Source organism: Aquarana catesbeiana, linkage group LG01 (genome assembly GCF_042186555.1).
Source record: "Aquarana catesbeiana isolate 2022-GZ linkage group LG01, ASM4218655v1, whole genome shotgun sequence".
NCBI classification, from domain to species: domain Eukaryota; kingdom Metazoa; phylum Chordata; class Amphibia; order Anura; family Ranidae; genus Aquarana; species Aquarana catesbeiana.
The window spans coordinates 376205603-376230358 of record NC_133324.1 but is presented as its reverse complement, the minus strand read 5'-3'; the positions used below and the strand labels follow the sequence as shown (position 1 = coordinate 376230358).

At 40.1% G+C, this 24756-nt stretch overlaps 1 protein-coding gene across 1 annotated transcript in view; it reads right to left on the bottom strand.

The window, feature by feature from the left end:
- The window catches only part of RASEF (RAS and EF-hand domain containing), a 167388-nt gene that overhangs the window by 36808 nt on the left and 105824 nt on the right, over window positions 1-24756 (bottom strand). The window contains exons 4-13 of the mRNA XM_073633747.1: window positions 21934-22029; window positions 20364-20441; window positions 16171-16286; window positions 16002-16070; window positions 11171-11255; window positions 8173-8249; window positions 4518-4746; window positions 2902-3048; window positions 1937-2084; window positions 898-979 (exon numbers count right to left, since the gene is read on the bottom strand). Coding sequence (XP_073489848.1) covers window positions 898-979; window positions 1937-2084; window positions 2902-3048; window positions 4518-4746; window positions 8173-8249; window positions 11171-11255; window positions 16002-16070; window positions 16171-16286; window positions 20364-20441; window positions 21934-22029 — 1127 coding nt within the window. The remainder of the gene's footprint in view (window positions 1-897; window positions 980-1936; window positions 2085-2901; window positions 3049-4517; window positions 4747-8172; window positions 8250-11170; window positions 11256-16001; window positions 16071-16170; window positions 16287-20363; window positions 20442-21933; window positions 22030-24756) is intronic.

The window sequence follows — 24756 nt, the reverse complement described above, 5'->3', positions numbered from 1 at the left end:
GGGCTGGTGAATGTTACAGTGGGGGGGAGGGGAATGATAGGCAGCCTGAGAGAACTGGGTGAGAGCAGTCTGAGATGGATATAGAGTCAGTCTGGGAGGACTGTGGAAGTTTAGCCAAAAGGGCTGGAGAAAGGGGCAGCTGCAGCCAGGTGGGCTGGCAGTGCCTGAAGAGATGGTGCTGAGATCAGTAGCCACAGAAGGACAGCTTGGCACTAAGACTATGCTACACTACCAAAGGGGCCTGCAGTCCCTGCCTGTAAAGGGCATTTGCTACTAAACTGACTGAGCCTTGTTGTCAGATAACGTTACAGTGTGCCAGCTGGTCCTGGGAGTTGTAGTGCTTTGAACAAGTGTTGTGCTGGAGGGAGCTGAGGAGTGTAAATAGCAGTGATGGCTGGTGTTTTTTTCAGGGGGGGCGGCAAACAATCATACCCCCCCACCCCCGGTGGCGGCGCCTCGAGCCCACCCTTTTTTGAAGCCTATTAGAGCCCCTTGGCTCTAATCACGTGATTCAAAAAACCACCCCCCCCCCATTGGAATCCATAGTCTGGCACTCTGTATGTAGATCAGGGGTCGGGACGCATGGATGGGGGTCGGCGCCCATACGTCCCTAATGGACGTGCTGCCACTGGTAAATAGTGTGTACAGGAGAAGTTTGTCCCTGAAAAGTTCTGCTAAAGTCAAGTGGGCATCCCATATTACGCTTTTCCCCATCAAAGTTAAACCCCCTAATAAAAATACAAAACAAAGCACTGGACAATTCCTTGATGTGAAAGTGAGGTGTGCCTGGCTGTGCAGGGTGGATGATCCCTTTGCACTTATGGCTCCTTAGGGGGCTGCACATCTATTATAATGATTCTAGTATGATCACGAAGGACAAAAGGCCAGATTTCATACCTTTCCTGACCTGCTGTATCCCAAAGCTGCAGTAATGTTGGCTCTCCATCTACTACGAGGGTCTTCATTTGAAAATCCACTCCTTTTTCCAACACAAAAATTGTGGTTAATCTCTATTTATACAACAATATTACAACTTAAAGTATGTTTCCTTAAATCATAACAGTTCTAAAATATTAACTTGAAATATTGTATAATAGTCAGTAAATTAATGGATGAGCCAGGCACGCTGCTGTATAACATGCAGTAAAAAAAAAAAAATCTAAAAAGATAAATAAAGGTAAAACGTGTAAATATTTATAAGCTCTGATGTTTAAAGTACAAATTATGTGAAGGCTGCAGATAAATATTTTAAGGTTTAAAAAGAAACTAAAAAATAATTACTGCAAATGAAAAGGATAGATGAAAAGCAGTATTCACAGTATAACATCCAACCACCAGCTTAACAACAATCCAGCTTGAGGCTCCGTGCACACTAGCGTTTTTTTAAGCTCCTAGAAGCTGTAATTAGCATTCTTTCTGTTCCTAGATGCTAAATAGTGTTATCCTCTGTGTCTATGCACACTACTTTAGGCTATTAGCGTTTTTTCGAGCTTCAGCATCTAGGAACAGAAAAAAAATTGTTTTTGTAGAGGTTATTTAAATGTTTTTCCAGCAGAAAAAAAAAAACGCTAAATGCTCCTACCCACTTCTAAACGCTACCAAAGCGCTCTTAACAGCTTTTTTTCAAGCGTTTTTTCTTTTTCTTCATGTACTATAAACATGTGCATAAAACGCTAATGCTCCTAAATGTTCCTAAAAGCTTTGAAAAGCTACTAAAACACTACTACAAGCTGGCACAAAAACGATATCAGCATTTTTCTTCAGCGTTTTTAGAGCTTATAAAAAATGCTAGTGTGCATAAAGCCTGAAAATAGTTAGTTTATAACTGCAGTAATGCATTATGCCACCATAACCTTACTACCCTTAAAACAGTCATCTAAACTTTAGTTCTTTAGTTTTAATATAACAATGGAAATACATCATGGTTTTGACATACCCAAAGTAGCACTTGTGTTGCCTCGAAATTCATTTTTACAAAGTCTCATGAGAAAACTAGACTTTCCAACAGCAGCGTCTCCAGCAAGGACTATCTTGTATGCTTTCTCTGCACTTGGAAACTTGCTCATTCGATCCTCTGCATCTACCTAAAAAAAAAAAATTTTTATTAGATGTCAGAATTATTTTTTATATAACCAAACATAAAAAAATTGAATAAATCAGGCAGAATTATGTGGGGTGGGGGTGCAACAGGCCCACATTTATTCATTTTCTATAGGTGGAATGGAAGAAGACACCTCTGCCTTGTATGTTTTTTGGTTTAGCAACAAGCGGGCCCCAATGGGTTCAAGCATAGGCAGAGGTCTCATTGCCCATTATTCTTGTTGAAATATGGGTAACATTAAAGTATATCAAAATATATTTTTTCTTGAGTAAACCTAGCAAGAAACATCACATATGAATATGAAAACTTGATATACTGTAGGTCTCTAAATCTTACTGAACCCTTATCAAATGTAGAGCAGAATGAAACTGAACAAAAATTGGGCAAAGCAAAACCTATCATATGTTTCATAAAATAACTTTTTTGGAAGAGAGATAGATAGATAGATAGATAGATAGATAGATAGATAGATAGATAGATAGATAGATAGATAGATAGATAGATAGATAGATAGATAGATAGATAGATAGAGAGACCTATCTGTACTGGATTGGAGACAAACGCTTGGCTTATTGGGTTGCAGAAACCATGGCTTGTGAGTTCAATTTCTTTCCAACAAGACCTAATATGGTAATGTTGTCAGACATAAATATCTCAGACCTGAGAGTGAGATCTATATGACTTAACACTATTTGATATGATGACAAGCTTTAACTTCAGGCCTGTATTTGTAGTGTTAAAAAAGGTAATTTTTCGTGTTTCCAAGTAAACATAAAAAGTTAAAAATATATTCTGCTTACTCGTGTTGCATGCGCAGGCAGTGCTGAGATGCACTTTCTCGATGATGCTCCTGAACTGCTCCTGCTGACAGGTTGTGAAGGTTTCCAGTCAAGAAATGATCCAGCAGATTCTGGGGCATATGACTCCTCATCTCGGATTTCTGGGACCTACAACCAAGGAATAAGCATCATATTAAAAAAAATGTTTTACGCAACTGCAACCTTTGTGTTGCTCCTGGTTACAGCTGGCATAACTAGGTTAGTTTTTGCTTGGATGTTGGCTGAAAACTGGGTAACCTCTCAAAAACTGATGCAGAAAATGTAAAATGTTATTGCAGTCATAACTATAGAGTATTACTCGAACATTTTAACATTTCATTGGCATCAGATATAGTCAATGAGCTTAAAGGTATTCAGAGTATTCACATTAACCCATAAAACTGGTTGGTGTTTCTCTCCCCAGTGCCCATTTTACTGATAACCTTTAAGGAAAATATTATTAACAGTACAGAAGTGCAAAAAGATAAATCAGATTTGCATGTTCCCAGGGCCAGGTGTCCTAGGCCATTTAAATGTAGAACATAGACGTTAAAGATTCATTACTTAAGGGCTGCTACAAAGAATCCCTAGTCTGTTACAGATCAGAACATGCACTAAGGCATTGCCTCAATAAGATAAATACTGGCTAACGAGTGATGCTTTGATTTTTTTTTTTGGGGGGGGAGTGTTAACTAGGTTAAAGATGTTAGGTTTGAGGTAGCAGGTTAGGGAATTACATTTAAAGTGGTTGTAAACCTCAGACATGAATTGTGAACAATCTATATCCAGAGCACCAAGTCATATCTGTCTGCTGCTTCATTCCTCTGCTATCTGCAAGAGTCACTTCTGACAAGTTTTCCTGACATCGAAAAAAGGGGAGGGAGCCCCAGCATACAGCCTGTGATTGACAGCCTCAGCTATTTTCCTGTGTGCTGTGTGAAGCCCTAAAATCAGGGCTCAGAACTCCCCTCACTGAGCTCTGCAGAGTGTAATTTCAGCTCCCTGCCACCTGCTTTTCAGAGCTAAGAAATCCTGTGTAAATTCTGCACTTTAAACAGATATAGAAAAAAGAGGGCTGCAGATACACAGGTAAAACTTATGTAGGGAGATTTGTTTCTACTCTGTGTATCACCTGAGGCTGTTCACTTCACTGGGTATATGTGAAGGTTTACAACCACTTGAAAGGATAGTTTAAATGTGAAGGTTAGGGGGAGGGTAAGATTAATTGCTAGTATTAGATTAATTGTTAATGGTTAATGTTCTCTCAAGAGATAACCTAGTCAGAAGCCTAGGGCCCAGTAGAAGGGTGTCTAATGACAGTTGCTGTCTAATGATGCTGTGCATGCAATTATAGAAAAAATGTTTGGGGTGAAGTTGGGCCACTGTTAGCCCAAAAGTTCCTGATACAATATTTTTAAATTAAGTCCAATTCAACTATTAAGATGCAAAATGGCCTTTTCATTTTTTGAGCACCCTTACCAAAGTTTATTGTATGTAATTTTTTAATTTGTAATTCTCAATCTTTGTGAAACTACAAGTGCAAGCATGCATTGCCAACGTATGGCAGGCCAAGCTGGAAACAAGATCGTGATACTCACATCTGTATCTGAAGCATCCCCACCATAACTCTCAGGTTGAAACCTTGACCTGTAGAAGTTCCTTGGTGTCCGGTACTCAACTTCAGAATCATACTCATTGGAGTCTCTCAGAGTGGATAGACCACTGTCTATACAGCTCTCAGGAAGGCTGTCAACCTCACAGTTCATTCTCTGCATAGGATCACACACTGCTAAAGAATCATAGTCCTCATCTAAGTAGGATGGAGACCTAGAGACCAAAAGTTGTACACTGTAATATAAGTGAAAATCACTTAAGAATATCATTAGACATAAAGCGTTTGTTACCCCAACACTTGACATTCCTGATATGTGCCTGCTGTACCATGTACTTGTATGACAACCTATCCTATTCTCTTTGTATTGCTTCCTTTATGTGAAATAACTGGTGTTCCTGCTAGTCCCCTTGCTTTCCTATTAAAAACTGACCACACTAAGCAGGAGAGCACATCGTGGTCAGTTCTCTAGCTATGCTGGGAATTCAGTGTACTCCACTCCAATGATCAGACTTTTACTGGGAAGCTCAGTGTGCTGCTGCTTCTCCTCCCCCCTCCAGCTCTTATGCAGCTGAGAACAGAGGAAATGTGATCACTTACAAAAAAGGAAAAAAAGGGTATTTATAATTTTTTTTATATATTTACAAAAATGTTTTGTCTTTCATTTCTATTTTAAACTGAATGGGTTGTTTTACAAGGTGAGCGTTTAAAATCACTTTAACCAGTTAAGGACCAGCCGCGGCAGTTATACTATGGCAGGTTGGCTCCCCTGGGTGAATCGCTGTAGCTGTACGTCGGCCTCTTTAAGACCACTAGGGGGCCCGCGGAAGGACGACTGAGCCGATGCGAGTGCCCGGCGGCCGCAATGTCCACTGGGCGCTCCTGAGAGAGACAGAACAGAGATCTGTCAATGTAAACAGACAAATCTCCATTCTGTCAGGAGAGATGAGACAGATCTGCTGTTCATACTAAGGTGTCCGTTTATGAAGCAGTGAAATCTATTCACTGCTTAGTTCTCCGGCATTCACAGTGAAGATCTTTCTCCTCTGTGTGCCAGTTTATGAAGCTTTGTAGATCGCTTCACCTTCGGAGGAGTGAAGAGATCTACAAATGCTTCAAACAGTGGAGAACGGCCCCTGATACTGGAATCTCGTGAGACTTTACGAGATTACAGCACCAGAAATACAGAGATGTCAGTTTATTAAGCGGTGATAAATTATCACCGCTCAATACACGGACGATTAATGTTAATAAAATAATGAGTCCCCCTACATTATATACATATGTATACACACACACACACACATTATATATACATGTATATACACACACATTATATATATATACATATACACATTATATGTATATATGTATATATATGTATACACATAAATATGACAGGGGGACATGCTTACAGTGTTGGGGGGTCTGAACGAGGCATAAGGAAGTTAAAAATCTTCCTCCTTCCCCCTCAGATCCCCCCAGATTTCCTCTTCACTCCCCGATTCACCACCTCTGAGCTGGTGAACCTAGGAGTGTGAATTCTGACTCAGATCGCCAGTGAAGCGGTGAGATCACCGCTTCATAAACTGGCCATTACTGTCATTCAATGAGGATTCTCTGTGTGTAGAGATAATCGGCAGGAGAACAAGTTCAAACATGTTCTCCCCCGATTATCACTGTTTCATAAACTGTATGGACTGTGATCAGCGGTGATCCTCGGGATCACCGCTGATCACTGCTTCATAAACGGACACCATAGTATGAACAGCGATCGGTCTCCTCCTCCAGGCAGTCCCATCCCCCCACAGTTAGAATCACTTCCTAGGACACACATTTAACCCCTTGATCGCCCCCTAGTGTTAACCCATTTCCTGCCAATGACATTTATACAGTAATCAGTGGCTATTTTAGCTCTGATCACTGTATAAATGTCAATGGTCCCAAAAAAGTGTCAAACGTGTCCGATCTGTCCACCACAATGTCGCAGTCCTGCTAAAAATCGCTGATCACCGCCATTACCAGTAAAAAAAACAGCAGCCCCACAGTGGGCTACAACTGCTACTTAAAACACACCAATCATTGATTTTAACAGCAAAATTAATGATTCGCTTGTGTATAGATTTGCAGAACACTTTATGAATCAAACCTCCGCAAATTCACTTATCCCTACTTCTGTTTATAGCAGCCCCCAAGTCACAGACTTTAACTTGTTAATCATTGTTTTGTATGATTAACTACATGACAGACTCTCTCCTCTACTTGTATTTCCAGAGATGCCCTTCTAGGACCAGCTAGGATCCTCACCTATTAGTGCACACACACATTTGTTTGGATGCTTCACTCTTCTTTATAGAGTAGTAAAATAAACCTGCACACAGGCAGAGTTGGAATATCTCTGTATGCAATATGGGACACCTCCAGTACATAAACTGTCCAAATTTGCCAACCATTATCTAAATTGAGGGGAACATCTGCTTTTTACAGTCTAAGGCCAATACCAGGAATTTTCGACTACAGTAATTATGTAGCAATAGACAAGAGTACATCTAAATATAGAGCACCATTTTACAGAGAAAACAAAGGACTTCATGTATGAATCAGTGTGAAGAAGCAGTGTGTACAGCCCACAGGAAGCAATCCGTTTTTCCCTTTAATGTTTTAATGGTAAAACTTCCTTGATTAATATTGACAACAACAGCAGTTCTTCTCCAAGACACTTCAATACATGCATCTCTGCTTGCATATACTTTAAGCATTTTGCTTTGAAATGTATATCTTACAAATTAAATTGACAGAAGATATCACTTTGGATTTTAATTATTTGCCCAAGAAAAGACCTAGCATGCACTCTCCTCACCATCATTAACACAGGGGTGTCCAACCTTGTGACCTTCCTGGGCCACATTGGAAGAAGAGGAATTGTCTTGGGCCACACACAAAATACACTAACAACAAGGATAGCTCATAAACAGAAAAAAGTCAAGCAGATCAAAAAGTTAACGATCCCTGATATAGATAACGTACCTATCTGAGCAATAGAACATCACTTTTATTGTAATATTTTTTATTATAAAATAAAAGAGGGTGACATACAGCCAGACACGCATGGCTGTATTAAGGGGGGTGCTGGGAGGGCTGTGTCCCCCCCAGATTTATGTTGCTCCCCCCTCCAAACCCCCCTACCCACAACCTCCCCACACAGCAAATAGTGTGCTGGGGGCCCTGGAGGGGGCAAGGGCACATCTGAAATCTGGCATGGAGCAGCCCACCAGCACTTTCCTAGACACAGCCATGCAGCATTTACTTGCCTGGTGCTGTCGGGAGTCCCTGTATTCACTGTTGCTGGTGCTATTACAAAAATAGCAGCCTGGTCATCCCTCCAGCTGTGCCTGAATTGTCATAGCAGCTGCTATGCTTGCACGGCATCCACGGCATCCCTCTTTACATGCCTAGCTTGTCCCTGCCGGCTGCCGTAGCTTCTATGCTTGCATGGCATCCCTCCAGACATGCCCCGGCTGCATGCTGAACTCTCTTGGGTTGCCTGCGGGTTGGACACCCCTGATTTACCATGATGTAAAGACATACACGCATACACTCTCTTTTCCATCACTGAACATGATGTAAGCAATTTACTATACCGATCATATGGAGAATTAGATCTGTTTAACTTGGGGCTGTTTCTGGAAATGGTACTTCCTGGTGAAGTGTTTGCGCGCTGAAAATAAAGAAAATGTTATCCAATTATTTTACTGTTTGTGGAAAGACTCCTGTTGCTCATAGCTGATTGTCCATTGTTGAATGTTGGCAGCCTAAGACCCATCTATACCTTTATATTGAAAAGCACTGGGCAAACTGTTGGCGCTATATAAATCCTGTATAATAATAATAATAATCTAGAACCTCTGCTTAGAAGCGACTGTAACCTCCCTTTCTAACCCTCCCATTCTACATTCTTCAGAATTACATGTATACTACAGTTCCTTTTACTTCTTATTTAGGGTAATGGTAGCATTTGCACCTCTGCGTCAGCTATGGGTGATTTTTTACATTCTGCTATAGCTAAAATATGTAGCAGTCTATCTCGTTCTGCCTTTTAGGAGTAAGGGATAAAGAGAAATTGATTTCTGACACTTTATTTTGGCAACACTATTTTTTTTTCAGATTATCTCAGTAAAAATGACACTAATCCCCACAAGGGAGTCAATAATTTTATACATTTTTAGGTAATTGGTGATGTTCTTAGATGTAAAAGTAGATACTATGCACACTTATTATTGTGTGCTTATGTATTACCATTAAAAAGAGGAGTTCTAACCATACAATAAATCAAGGTAATTAATTATTTTTTCTGAGGCTTTCACCTTTTTTCCAATCCCGTGAAAGACGGGGAACAGTGTTCTTCACTTTGTGGCTGTGCCCCAAAATTAAGAGTATATATCCAGTGACTAATGTGATCATCCTCAATGTGAAATCCTCATAATGTTCTTATAAATTAACCCATCCCTTGAATCCCACAAAAGCTTTGGAAATTAATTATCCCCGTCTTCTTTGCAGCCTAGGTTTCCATTATTAGAACATGGATGTCCTCAACAATGTAACAGTAACAACAATGTAACAGTCCTCAACAGTAAAAAAGGGAGGACAGACTATATTGGCCCATAAAGAATGAGGAAGGACATCTGGTTACAAAGGATGGGGATATGGCGAAGGTATTGAATTTATTCTTCTCCTAAGTCTTCACGAGGGAATCGGGGGGCTTCAGTAACCAAAACTGCAGTGTTTATCCTTGTGACACATCACAGGAAGCACCTCCATGGTTAACAGAGGAGATAATTAAAATTAGACTTGAGAAACTTAACAGTAACAAATCACCGAGACCAGATGGCTTGCACCGAGGGTACTTAGGGAACTCAGTCAAGTAATTGCCAGAACATTGTTCCTAATTTTTACTGACAGTCTACTGACTGGAATGGTACCAGCTGATTGGAGAAAAGCCAATGTACCACCAATATTTAAAAGGGCCCAAAATACATCCCTGGGAATTACAGAGCAGTTAGCCTAACATCAATAGTATGTAAACCCTTGCATGGGATGATAAGGGACTATATACAAGATTTTAGTAATAAGAACTGTATCATTAGCAGTAATCAGCATGGATTCATGAAGAATCGTTCTTGCCAAACCAATCTATTAACCCTCTATGAGGAGGTGAGTTGCCATCTAGATAAAGGAAGGCTCGTAGACGTGGTGTATCTGGATTTTGCAAAAGCATTTGACACAGTTCCCCATAAACGTTTACTGTACAAAATAAGGTCCGTTGGCATGGACCATAGGGTGACAAGGCTACAAGGGCGAGTTCAGAGGGTGGTGATAAATGGGAAGTACTCGGAAGGGTCAGGGGTGGGTAGTGGGGTCCCCCAGGGTTCTGTGCTGGGACCAATCCTATTTCATTTGTTCATAAACGACCTGGAGGATGGAGTAGACAGTTCAATCTCTGTATTTGCGGACGATACTAAGCTAAGCAGGGCAATAAAAAGATCTAAACAAATTTATGGGTGGGCAACTACATGGTAAATGAGGTTTAATGTAGAAAAATGTAAAATAATGCATTTGGGTGGCAAAAATATGAATGCAATCTATACACTGGGGGAAGAACCTCTGGGGGAATCTAGGATGGAAAAGGACCTGGGGGGCCTAGTAGATGATAGGCTCAGCAATGGCATGCAATGCCAAGCTGCTGCTAACAAAGCAAACAGAATATTGGCATGCATTAAAAAGGGAATCAACTCCAGAGATAAAACGATAATTCTCCAGCTCTACAAGACTCTGGTCCGGCTGCACCTACAGTATGCTGTCCAGTTCTGGGCACCAGTCCGCAGGAAGGATGTACTGGAAATGGAGCAAGTATAAAGAAGGGCAACAAAGCTAGTAAAGGGTCTGGAGGATATTAGTTATGAGGAAAGGTTGCGAGCATTGAACTTATCCTCTCTGGAGAAGAGACGCTTGAGAGGGGATATGATTTCAATATACAAATACTGTACTGGTGACCCCACAATAGGGATAAAACTTTTTCACAGAAGGGAGTTTAACAAGGCACCTGAACGACCGCAACATACAGAGATATACAATGTAATACTGACATATAATCACACACATGGCTTGGACCTGATGAACGTGTCTTTTTTCAACCTCACCTACTATGTAACTATATAACTATGTATTTAAAATAAGCTAAAGTGTATTGAACAAGGATCATTTTATTGTTCTTGGAAAATAGAAAACATTCTAAAGGATATACAGGCATATTTTGAGCAGACCTGGGACCCATGAACAAAAGCAAAATATCTAATATAAGGTCTGCGCTGTGATAAAGGAAGCTGCTAGCAAAAAGGTTGAAAAAAAAAACATAAAAAGTGGCTGTTATTGTATATCAATGGAACACTGAATGCAGATATTTATACTGTAAAGATTGTTCCATATACTGTAGTTGTGGTTTTCCTAGATCCTGGGAGAAAATGATGAGTCTGATGAAGATGTGGCTGCCCTGAGAAACTCATCACCGTTTTTGTCCTTGCAGGAAGCATATCATTACTGGCACTAGAAGAGCAGCACCTAGTGCCTGGAACATCTACGTACCAGTGATCTGTTGTACTTGATCAAACTGTTCTCCAGCACACTCCGCAGTCCATCATTACTGTCATGCAGCTTTCTATTAGCTGTTCTGTAATCGAAAAAATGTAATGTCAGCCAAAGAAGTCGTACGGGGATTCAACAGAAAGTTTCAAACTAAAGTTAGAGTAATAACAAGAATCAGACCAAAAGTGACTGTACAACCAGGTCATAACCTTCACTGAGATATTTTTGACAGTATTAATGAATTTGTGCTAAACTTTACTGAAAACTATACATTGAATAACAGCAATACATTTTTTTTTTTTTATAATTCATTTTTTTTTAGTTTCTGCAGTCTTACAGACAATTATAGCCCCCAATTTACAAGGGTGGGTTTCCAAACACAGTTTAATTACCGTAATACAATGACATGCAATAGATATACTGACGTATGACCAGTCAATTTCAGAGATATCTAAAATATTCAGAAAAAAACATATATGAACAGTCAGGTGCCGCCCCTTGCTGCTTATGAACCAGGTGAAGATTGGAAACATCTAAATGACTGTTACAAAAAAAAGAAACAGTAGCTGACTCATAGATCTGGCATATTGTTTACAAAAGGTGGGGAAGTTCTCCTTCCTATCACCGAAGCTGGGAGTAGCAATTAATTTTGTCAGGCTGAATAAGTAAAACTAAAACATTCTTGTTGTGACAAATGAATACAATACTGTCTTCCATACAGGACTCTGATAACGTCTTTGTGACGAAATGCGTAAGAAAGCTATTGCATCACATTCGGTTTGGTCCGTGGAACGCACCGCGACCCGAACTTTGTTTCTGATTAGATTCAAACACTTGTAACCTGCTGGATTCTCGTAAGTGTTTTACTTGTTGCACAAATAAATATATTAATACAGAGTCATATTGTGGGTTGAATTATTATCTTTCTATGACACTACAGTAACGGAGGAGAGTAAAGGAGGGGATTTCCATTGCAGTCACTTTACTGTGGAGGCTTGTAACCCCGTGAAAGGGGATTGCTATCTGGTGAGTGCAGCATAATGCCCCGTACACACGGTCGGACTTTGTTCGGACATTCCGACAACAAAATCCTAGGATTTATTCCGACGGATGTTGGCTCAAACTTGTCTTGCATACACATGGTCACACAAAGTTGTTGGAAAATCTGATCGTTCTGAACGCGGTGACGTAAAACACGTACGTCGGGACTATAAACGGGGCAGTGGCCAATAGCTTTCATCTCTTTATTTATTCTGAGCATGCGTGGCACTTTGTCCGTCGTATTTGTGTACACACGATCTGAATTTCCGACAACGGATTTTGTTGTCGGAAAATTTTATAGCCTGCTCTCAAACTTTGTGTGTCGGAAAATCCGATGGAAAATGTGTGATGAAGCCTACACACGGTCGGAATTTCCGACAACAAGATCCTATCACACATTTTCCGTCGGAAAATCCGACAGTGTGTACGGGGCATAAGAGGGGGGGGCACAAGTGTGACACCAAGCCACTGCCCGAATGTGTGCACTTTTTTTTAGCAGGACTTATGTCACTCAGCGCATATAATTTCTAACGTTTGATATGAACTGATGGACTTTTTCATTGAATTTGTGCACATGAAGCATCACATAAGCATATTTGTTATGCATACAGCATTTTGTTTTTATTGATTTTATGCACTTTAGCACTTATTTGGATAAGAATTCTGGATTTTTAAAATTTCAGTTCAATTTTACAGTATGCATATGATATATTAATTAATGCACAATTGTTACATTATAGCACTTTGATTGATTTCATGCACTTTAGCACTTTGTTATTATGGATTTTGTATGTACACATAGCACTTTACTGATTTCTTGTTGCTGATTATTTTCAAGTTTTTTGGATATACTGTGATACACCAGATTATACCTTACACTAGCAGCACCAATTCCACTTACCCCCAATAATTTAATTTTATTTAGTTTACCATCAACCTGCTGGTGGCTGGCTTTAGTGGAGGCAGCAGCTATTAATAGTTATTCTAGCATCTAGTCCATAGCGCAGAATTTTATTTATTTTATTTTCTCTTTTTTACCTCTGTCTTTTGAAATGTATACATACTGTATAATAAATAGTTAACTGTAAGTAAAAATTTGCATGGGCACTCTAATGAAGTGCATATTGTTTTGATGTAAAATTCAATACAATTTGTAAAAAAGTTTGTTATGCTTTTACTAAATGCGTTTTTTGGATAAATGTAATGGTAAAACATTTCCACATTTAACAAGCACTTTTCACCCTACTAATGAGGCATACATGCCAAACTGAACCAGAGCATATTACACAACTATAGATGGATATTCTGGGACGACTGCATTTCTGTACTGTAAAAAGGAAATAGAAATGAGATAGCTCTTAGGGGACCAAGACATTTAACATTCAAAATCAGTGCTTTAATTTTGCCCTTCCCAGGGAGGAAACAAGGTTGCGTAACAGAACTTGGGAGTAAAGCATAGTATAATATAATGTCTTTGGAGGAGAATCACTTATCTTTTATTGGCTGAATCTTTAAAGACAGTGCATATTAAAAATGAAAAGTCATCAGCTACAAATACTGTAGCTGCTAACTTTGAATAGTAGGACACTTACCTGTCCAGGGACCCCGCAATGTCGGCACCTCAGCTGATTTTTCAATCAGCTCTCGGGTGCTCCTGCCGCCATTCCTTCTAAAGGAAACCGGTAGTGAAGTCTTGATAGCCGGTTCCCTATTGCGCATGCGCGAAATGCATTGCGCTTTGTGAATGGCCCAGCGGTGGGAGAAGGAGGAGGGGGGCCGAACAAAAACAGGTACCCACTCCCCCCCCGAAAGTTGCCAAACATGGCAGTGGAGGAAGCAAACAAGCATAGCTTCCCCTTTTGGGTGGAGCTCCGCTTTAATAAGTGAATTCATTATATTGATGGTTTCAGATAATAAGGCTCAAGTAAATGATAAAGGATGGACTGCGGTACCTCTGTTTAATTTTTCTCTGACCACCATTGTTGTCACCTACCCCTTATATGGATTTTCTATAGTAATAACTACAATGAATAAAGTGTAACAAAACCCAGGAACTAAATGTAATGTATTATAACATACCAGTCTTGATATGCATTGGCTGCATTCATTTTCTTTTCTCAGGTTTTTTTTCCCCTTTATTTTTGTCTAGTGATCCTTCTAACAAGGGGCTCAGTCACATGGGCGCAGATCCCATGAAGTCTGAAGAGCCATTTATTTATCTTTTTAGACTAGCAGGGAGCTTCGTGTGAGCTGCCTATATAAGTGAATAGAAAAGTGTCGGCTGTGCGAACTCATCCACACAGCTCAGTTTGACAGGTACGGGGGGGATGGGTGCACACTGTACGATGCCCAGCACCCATGTGACTGAGCCCTACCATACTTCTGGTTCTAGAGAGACAACACTCACTCGCTGTACTGTACCTATCAAGAAGCAGCATTGTCACCCTAGAACTGTAAGTGTGTTGGAAATGTGTTAGGACCACAGAAAACCTTTCTCCTTAGACCCATAACATAAGGTGTTTTGTAATTCATAAAGAGGAAACTAGGAACAATGCTGATTTTAGTCAGCAGGGGCAAAGAGCACAGGAAGTTATAAGCTTACTTCATTTCTGGCAGGATCATAATTTTGTTTATTTTTTTGTACTTCTCAAACAGATATAAAAAAACACTTTCAACAGTATATTTACCAATACAAAATGGAGCAAATAGGAGAAGTCATTTTTTAGGATTTACATACACCTTAAGCAGCACTAAGGCTTCATACACACAAGACGCCGGTGCAAACTCTGCTGAACACATATTTTTAAAAGCTGAAACCGGCGTTTAGAAACGCCTGGTTTGCTGCATTTGCATGCCGCGTTTAGCCACGTATTACCGCGTTTGAGTCTAGAAGCGTCTGCTTAGCAGAGAATGACATTTTGCGACACAACTTTGGGGCCCCGTATCTTAGGGCCACTTGGTGCTAGGAACCCCAAATTTGGTTTGCTAATACAGTGGAACTAACACTACAACATATCCAAAGCATATCCTAGCACCAAGTGGCCGTGAGATACGGGGCCCCAAAGTCGGATTGCAAAATGTCATTCTCTGCTGCAGAAGTGCTTGACATTTAGTGACCCGACTTTGGGGCCCCGTATCTTGGCGTCACTTGATGCTAGGAACCCCAACTTTGGATATGTTGTAGTGCTAGTTAGACTGTCTAGGAATTTGGGGTTCCTAGCACAAAGTGGCCCAGAGATATGGGGCCCCAAAGTCGGGTCGCAAAATGTCATTCTCTGCTGCAGTTTACGAAAAAATAGGGTTCCTTTAAAAACACTTATAAACGCAAATGCGGCTAAACGCGGTACCAGTGTTTAGCCGCGTTTGGCATCTGAAACTTGGAAAACGTTTGCGTCTGAACCCATTTTTTTGCTTCTCGAAAAACAAGGTTAAACACAACTGCCTAAAAACGCCAAAAAACGAGACTGTGCACATGGACACATAGGATAACATTGAATGAGTGCAGGGGCAGTTGAAAAAAAGTGTCCAGCGTTTAACAGTGTCTCGTGTGCATGAGGCCTATCTTTTTAAAGTTTAGCAAGGTCCATAATAGTAATGGATAAAGGAAAGTCTCTGGGACTTGGAATGGAGACTGAAACTTCGAAGTCCAAACCAATGCCAATCAAAAGTCCAATCAATAATCAATAAGAGAAGAACTTGTTTTGCCTTGGTCCTTTTAATGTGCACAAGATAATATGAAATTGATAAAGCCTGAATATTCAGTTAAAATTTACATTAAAGACATACATACTGAAGAATCTCAATCTGCTGTGCCAAATTTTCACGTTCATCTGTATATTCCCTGATTATTTCCATATCTCTAGAAAAAACAAAACAAAAAAAGGTAAAGGTCCATCAAATGGATAATCAATAAATTATTTATCAAATGGATTTAGAACGTAACCATAGTTGTGATATACCTTTCAGAATTTAAACTCTGGTCAGCATAATCACTTTTCATAGCATCAAGTTCACTCTGAAGGAAAGAGATGCTGGTCTGGGCTTCCAGGAGCTCCTTCTTAAGTTTCTGGTTTTCCTGTTGGAATCATACAATGACATTTTATTTGCACTGATATTATGAGCTTTACATACTAATGTGTTACAGAAAGCCAACCAATCAGAAATTAGCAGTTTGGAATGTAATTCTAGGGATCAAGTTAGGGCCTTCTCTGTTTGGAGTTCTATCCTTACCAGCATAGGATTCTTCAGTGTACAGTTTCAACAGAACATTTTACAAACTTACTAGAAAGGTAATGATTCTACACCTGCTCACAATCAGACAACATCTGTTCAGGTATGGGCAAGCTATGACATTTGTACTTCTCACATCTATGGCTTCTGGCATTATTGACAACCAAAACATAGTACACCAATGACACATACAGCAGTGAGGACTGCTGAATTCATCTCTTGGGAGTATGCTCTGTTGACAAGTAGGGATGGGCCGAACACCCCCCGGTTCGGTTCGCACCAGAACATACCGAACAGGCAAAAAATTTGGCAGAACACACGAACACCGCTAAAGTCTATGAGACACGAACATGAATAATCAAAAGTGCTCATTTTAAAGGCTTATATGCAAGTTATTGTCATAAAAAGTGTTTGGGGACCCGTGTCTTGCCCCAGGGGACATGTATCAATGCAAAAGAAATTTTAAAAAAAAGGCATTTTTTTCGGGAGCAGTGATCTTTTTAATTCTTAAAGTGAAACAATAAAAATGAAATATTCCTTTAAATATCGTGCCATTTAAAATTTATTGCATCTGTAATGAATTTTCGGGTCTCGGCAATATAGATAAAAATCATTGAAAATAAGAGCATGGGATCCCCCCCCCCCCGCCCCAGTCCATTACCAGACCCTTTGGGTCTGGTATGAATACTAAGGGGGACCCCGAACCAAAATTAAAAAAAAAAAAATTGCCTGGGGGTCCCCCTAAAATCCATACCAGGCCCTTATCCGAGCACGCAACCTGGCAGGCCGCAGGAAAAGAGAGGGGGACGAGAGAGCACCCCCCCCTGAACCCTTGCCCGGTGGTTGTGGGGATATGCGGGCAGGGGGCTTATCGGAATCTGGACAAGGGGACCCCCAGATCCCGCCCCCCTGTGTGAATTGGTATTGGGGTACAAGGTATCCTTACCATTTACAAAAAAGTGTCAAAATGGTAAAAAAGACAATTCTTTTATTAATAATGTCTTCTTCTTTCCCACCCGGTGACCCCGCCCCCTCTGACACCACAGGGACTTCCCTATGGCCTTCCCATGGTGTCAGAGGGGGCGGGGTCATCCGTTTACGTAAACGGGTGACCCCGCCCCCCTCTGGCGCCACGTGAAATGGCAATGGAGTACTTGTACCCCATTACCATTTCACACGGGGCGGATAGGATCTGGGGGTCCCCTTGTTAAAGGGGGCATCCAGATTCCGATAAGCCCCCCACCCGCATACCCCCACAACCACCGGGCAGGGGCTGTGGGGATGAGGCCCTTGTCCCCATCAACATGGGGACAAAGTGCTTTGGGGGGCTTCCCCAAAGCATCCATCCCCTGTTGAGGGCATGTGGCCTGGTATGGTTCAGGAAGGGGGGGCTCTCTTGCCCCCCCTTCTTTTCCTGTGGCCTGCCAGGTTTCGTGCTCGGATAAGGGTCTGGTATGGATTTTGAAGGGGACGCCTACACCATTTTTTTTTTTTAAATTGGCTCAGGTTTCCCCTTATTTCCATATCAGACCCAAAGGGCCTGGTATGGACTTTAGAGGGACCCCCACGCAATTTTTTTTTTAAATTTTGGTTCGGGGTTCCCCTTAATATTCATACCAGACCCAAAGGACCTGGTAATGGACTGGGGGGGATGCCATGCTCCTTTTTTCAGTGATTTTTATCTATATTGCCGAGACCCGACAATCCATTACAGCCGCGATCAGTTTTAAATGACACTTTTTCTTTTAGAAATGTCATTTTGCTGTGGTACTGTTCTAAACACGGGAAAAATGTGCCACTTTACAGGTATACTATAGGCACCCCCAGGCACGATATTTAAAGGAAAATTTCATTTTTATTGTTTCACTTCAAGCATTAAAAAAATCACTGCTCCCCAAAAAACAGCCATTTAAAAAAAAAAAATGTCATTGATACATGTCCCCTGGGGCAGGACCCAGGTCCCCAAACACTTTTTATGACAATAAATTGCATATAAGCCTTTAAAATGAAGACTTGATTTTTCATGTTAGTGTCCCATAGACTTTAACAGTGTTCTGGTGTTCTTTGAATTTGCCCCGATCACCGTATATTGTTCAGTGTTCGCAGAACATCCGAACAACCAAAGTTCGCCCCTCCCTATTGACAAGTAACACCTCAGCATATCACATCAGATGAGAGCCTAAAGGTCTCCTTGCTGGCCAGAGATCCACTGGAAGTATTATTCGCAGGATGTAGACTGCATAGTATGTTGTAAGATACCCATATTATCTGAATAATTTCAAATTTGCCAGTTACTGAATGATACGGGGCCAGGTTTTCTGGCATACATTCATAGCTCCCAACTGTCCCTGATTACGTGGGACTGTCCCTAATTTGGAACAAAGTCCATCTGTCCCTCATTTTGGTCTGATCTATATATTTGTATATAAAATTCACTATTTATCTTTCAAAAAATATTTCCCAGTACTAAACCTTTCATTCAATTTCTAAACCGCTGCATTTGGAAATTTACAGAGCCAGTATAAAGAAATAATAATTGACAAAAAAAAAAACACTAGTTTTACTAATATATGTTTAAATACCGTATATACTCGAGTATAAGTCGACCCGAATATAAGCCGAGGCACCTAATTTTACCACAAAAAAACTGGGAAAACTTATTGACTCAAGTATAAGCCTAGGGTGGGAAATGTGCAGCTACTGTAAGTGGAAAAGAGGGTCAACAATGCCCATTTGCAGCCTCACTGTGCCCATTTGCAGCCATAGGTCCCCCGAACTTCAAACTCGGTAGTTATGGGTTCCTAGATGCCCCCTAGCTGCAGCCAAAATTTGGGGTCTCTGGACCCAAAGGGTCCCGAAATGACATTGCTGCAGATGGACACAGTTGACCGATTTTGCTGCCCGGTATCTCGGGGCCACTTGGTGCTAGGAACCCCAAATGTGGTGTGCAAACCCAGTGGAACTAGCACTATAACATATCCAAAGCTGGGGTTATTAGCACCAAGTGGCCCTGAGATACGAAGCCCCAAAGTTGGTTCGGAAAATGTCAAGCACTTTTCTGCAGCCGAGAATGACATTTTTTGAACCAATTTTGGGGCCCCATATCTCGGGACCACTTGATGCTAGGAACCCCACCCCCAGAAAATGTCATTCTTTGCACCAGAAAAGTGCTTGACTCGAGTATAAGCTAAGGGGGGCACTTTCAGCACAAAAAAAGTGCTGAAAAACTCGGCTTATACTCGAGTATATACGGTAATATTTTTTGTTGTTGTATAGTTCTCATTTAAAGGGGACGTGTCAGGGGGTGTGTCCTATGCCTACATACTTTTGTCAGTAGGTGTCCCTCGTTCCCATTTCAAAAAGTTGGGAGGTATTACATTATAACCAAGTTTTGCCTTATTATGTGTGCCTGTGTGGGTTTTTGAAGAAAACTTTGGGGTTGATTTACTAAAACTGGAAAGTGCAAAATCTGGTGCAGCTCTGCACAGAAACCAATCAGCTTATAGGTTTTTTTTTTTTTGTTTTGTTTCGTTGTCAAAGCCTAATTGAAATGAAGCTGAAGTTAGAAGCTGATTGGCTACCATGCACAACTGCACCAGATTTTGCACTCTCCATCCAATTTTAGTAAACCAACCCCATTTTCTTCTGTACACATTTTGGTGGTGACCATTTTTTTATAACATGCTTGTTTGGGGCAGCAGAATCAAAAACACAGGTGATGAGATCCTACCACAAACACCAGAGGTTATAGGAAACCAAAGGACAATTTAGTCCCCTGCATTCCATCACAGGGGTGTGATAGATTCTCAGCATGACTTTGATAGGGGCATTAGATAACAAGTCCTCTGTAAAATATTGTGGAATAGATGTGCCCTATGTAAAGTAGCTGAAAAAAATGAATGAATCAGTCAATGTCTCTTACCAGAGTCAACTCATGCAATCGCTTTTTTAAAGCAGCCACATCTTCTTTTAAGTTTATGCTCTTGGATTGTTCTTCCAGCTAGGAAAATAGAATGGCAAATTTAAAAAAAGGTATTAATCACTTATTAAATGTAATAAAAAATATCACATCCATGTTATTAAAAAGTAATAACATTAACCCTTTCACGCCTAAATGTAAAACAAATCCTAATACCTAAGCACAGTTTTGCAACTTTGACATGTGTAAGTAAACCCAAACATATCATCACAACTACTTTGTGTATCCAGGTGGATTATACCAGGTGGAATATTACCACATTTTTTTTTTTTTTTTTTTTAGCGGTATATTTCTTGCTACTACCATACCTTTCCACCAAAGAACAACTCAAATTAAACTCTTCTGCTCCTGATGTTAGCAGCAAAGCCATATATCTGTATGTTGTTTGTACCCATAGTACAGCCCAAAAACAATAGTGCGCACTTTGATTTTTTTATCCTACCTAAAACACACTGACACTGATACTAATTTAAAAAAATACTGTCCAACAAAAATACTGACCCTGACCCAAACACTAACCCTGGCACTGACCTAGACCAAACCTTGATCTAGGTATTTTTTTGTATTTTTTTTATTATTTATTTATTTTACATATCATAAGTATCTTTCTCCTCCAGTCACAGAGAAAGAAAACACGGGACGGGTTTCACAGTAACTGATCACTGTGACAGCCAATCAGAGGCTACCACGGTGAACTGGTGACCCGGAATCAGGTGTTCCGGGACCTGATCATAAGTACGGGGACCGGGGCGGCAGTGGAGACAGCGCAAAGGGAGATATGAGGCCCCATGGAAAAGAGGCCAGTCTAGTGGGGCCGCATATTTGCGTACAATCGGCATGAAGGGGTTAAATTTAGCAATATGTACTGGCACATAAAGAGAAATGGAAAAGTTCTGGACAGCTGCACACCAATAGAAGTTTCTATTTGTAAACCGGGATCATAAAATATACAGGACACCAAAGCAGAGTGGTACAGAACAACATCTGACGCATTTCACACTTATACCAAGTGCTTACCCAGCTATGAGTAAGCACTTGGTACAAGTGTGAAAAGCGTCAACTGTTCTGTACCACTCTGCTTTGGTGTCCTGTATATTTTGTGATCCCGGTTTACAAAGGCATAAGAAACTTCTATCGGTGTGCGGCTGTCCAGAACTTTTCCATTTGTCTTCATCTGCACTTGCATTAGCCAGCACCTGAGGCTCTTTCTTCTCTGGAGGAAAAGGACTTCTTGTTTGTGGATCTACCTGAGAGGTGGGGTTCTTCTCATGTACTGGCACATAACTTTGTAAAATTTCTTATAGCAGATTCACACATAGGCAGAACCGTTATGTCGGAGAAAAAATGCCAATAGATCAGTTATGAATTTTTATGAATTTTATACAATTTTATACATTTATGAATTATGAATTAGTCTTTTTTAGAAATACTGATGACAAATTATCAATTTTATGTAATCTTATCGGAGACGCTTTAAAAAGAAGGTTTATGGCAGTAAAAGATTTTTGATTACCTTTTTCAGTTTCTTGATTGTCACCTGGAGCTCAGCAACTTCTGATTCATGTTGTCGCTTCAAGTCGTTGAGGGCTTCCTCTGCTTTTCTCTTCTCCTGGAATAATAAACACATCAACGAAATATTGTCATTGTCATGTTCTGCTCAGTGTCAACACTGAGAAAACATGTATGGATGAAAGAAACACCAGGCTTCTGATGAAAAGGAAATGATTACTGCAGTAGAAAGACTGGTGTGTATGTGTTTTTACCATTGGTGACTTTCACCTGCAGAAAGGATGGAAAATGAATCAGTAAAGACTAATTCTTATCTTAAAGGGACACTAAAAATATCCTTATTCTCCCAAAATAATCCATACACATTCACTACTTAATGGCACTGTAATCAATTTTTTATGAGATCGTTTCTGTGTTTCTGTGGCTCCATATACAGTAACATCATCTACGAGTTCCAGATTTTCTCCTTTTCCCACTCACTACCATTTGTTTTGCGCACTAGTTGCAGTCATGTGCACTACTCTATGCACACCACAAATCCCACTGTCCACAGTCCATATCAGGAGAAATAAAGAGAGGGTGGCTACTTTCTTACATAGAGTGGGATCAAGGATAACGAACTTAGCCACCCTCTAACAAAAAGTCAGGTCACAGCAGCAAAAAAAAAAAAAAAAGGAGGAGTTTGGAGGAGACAGAGCAATACAGGATCATTTTCTGAGTCAATAATACATATATGAATAGAACTTTTTTAAAACAATGGTTTAGTGTTGCTTAATGATGTAAGTGTCATGTAAGTAAAAGGTACACGCAAATAGAGTATGGACATAATAAAAACAAATGATTAAAAATGATTTTTGTTTAAATGGAAAATATCAGGGGTCATAAGTACTTTTTAAAAACATAAATTCACCAAGGGCTCATGCACACTGCATCTTAAAAAAAAAAAAAAAAAAGCTTGTTTTTACAGGCATTTGAGCTTTTATTTCAGCATGAAGAAGCTTGTGCTTTTTTGGGCTCCTGTGCACGTTTTTATTGAGCTTCTCCAAGCTCCTTTGAGCTTCTTTGAGCTTCTTTGAGCATAAGTATTTTTTTCCCCACAAGCCTTCCTTGATAGTGTTTTCTTAACCACTGTGTAAACAAAACAAAATGCTGGAACAGACGTTTTTGCGCGTTTTCGAGATTCTTTGAGCTTTATTGAGCTCTGCCTGTAGGAGCATTTGCCTGAAAACACCTGAAAAAGCCATAGTGTGCATGGACACATTAGTAAACATGGATGGGGAGTGTCCAGGCAGAAAAATTCTCAAAAGCCTGTAGGAGCCGCTTCTTTGAGCTCCTTGGAGCTGCAGTGTGCATGAGCCCTAACATGGTATCTCTGATTCTGTGTTTAAACTCTTTTTATTGAATTTAGAAAAAACATAACAATGCAAAACAATCAAAAACATAGGTAGTATTCCTAAAATAAGCACGAGAAAAACATTACAAGTCCAGAGTGATTCTGTGTACCCCACAATACATATATAATTACCAGCTTTCATTATGAAAAAAAAAAGCGGTATGAAACAGATCCTACTCTCTAAAACAGATACTTTTATCGGTCTTCCAACTGTGGTCTGAAGTCCGCCCACCATCTCCATCTAGGCCCTATGATCCCCAGGTATTCCTGATTCTATTGCAGCATGTAGGGTCTATTGGGCAATTTTTGATGACATTTGAGGGTACTGCTAGATTATGTATGATAATGTAAACCCCGGAAGAGTTTCATCATCAGTCTAGAAAAAATAGCTTTCCCATTTCCCAAAAGTCTAAAAAAAGTTATATCGGATTCCCATTTCATCAATCCATGAGTGCTTGATATAGTTGGAAAGGGCTCGATTTTTGTTGTGTCATTTCTATTTGAAGTTTTCATATTTCTTATATCTCTTCTGTAATCTACAGGTATAAGCTCAATCTGGGTCTTTACTTAGCTCATGAACTTGGTTGTTTCTCCTCTGTCATTGTCTCTCATTCATACAACTCGGACTAGTCTCTAGCTGCCTACCCGGGTCCATTTTATGTTTTCAGAGAGATATAACCTTGTTACGCAATTTATTCTTTAACCACTTGAGAACCAGTCTGCAATACCCCTTCATTACTAGGCCATTTTTAGTTTTCAGTGTAGTGATAGCTTGACTGACAATTACTCATGTCATGAAACACTGTACCCAAATGACTTTTATATTATTGTTTTCTTGTTTTTGTTTTTTTGGGGTTTTTTTGTTTTTTTTTTTCTTAAGAGAAAGCTTTACTTTGAAATGTATTATCCTCTGGGTTTTTATTTTTTAATATATACAGAAAAAAATGAAAAAAAAACCTCTTACTTTCTGTTATTAAACATATCAAATAAAAATCCCTGACAGTAAGAAAACCCCAGTCATAACCCTCCAAGATGATATTTTTTGCCACGAATTTTGGAAAAATAAGGAACATGCTGGTGTTGAGGTAGTTACTACACAGAGCTTGATAATGGTGAACTAGATACAGCACATCTGTCATACACAGAGGGAGGAGGTAATGGCATGAATGTATAGGAGGATGGAGATGAGAGGGACGAAAGCGTAAAAATATTTAAAAAAATATAAAAACATAAAAAAACAGCACGGAGATGAGATGTATAGCAGGGAAGGGGGTGAAAAACGGATCCACAATCAATTACAACCCCTCACCATGAATCATCTGCTGCTACTAATCTCTTCATTTACAAATCTTCATTGATAAAAGTCAGATAACTACTCCTATCACAGTCATTAATAGGCATAATGGTCACCTGTGTCCTGTTTCTGCAGTGCCC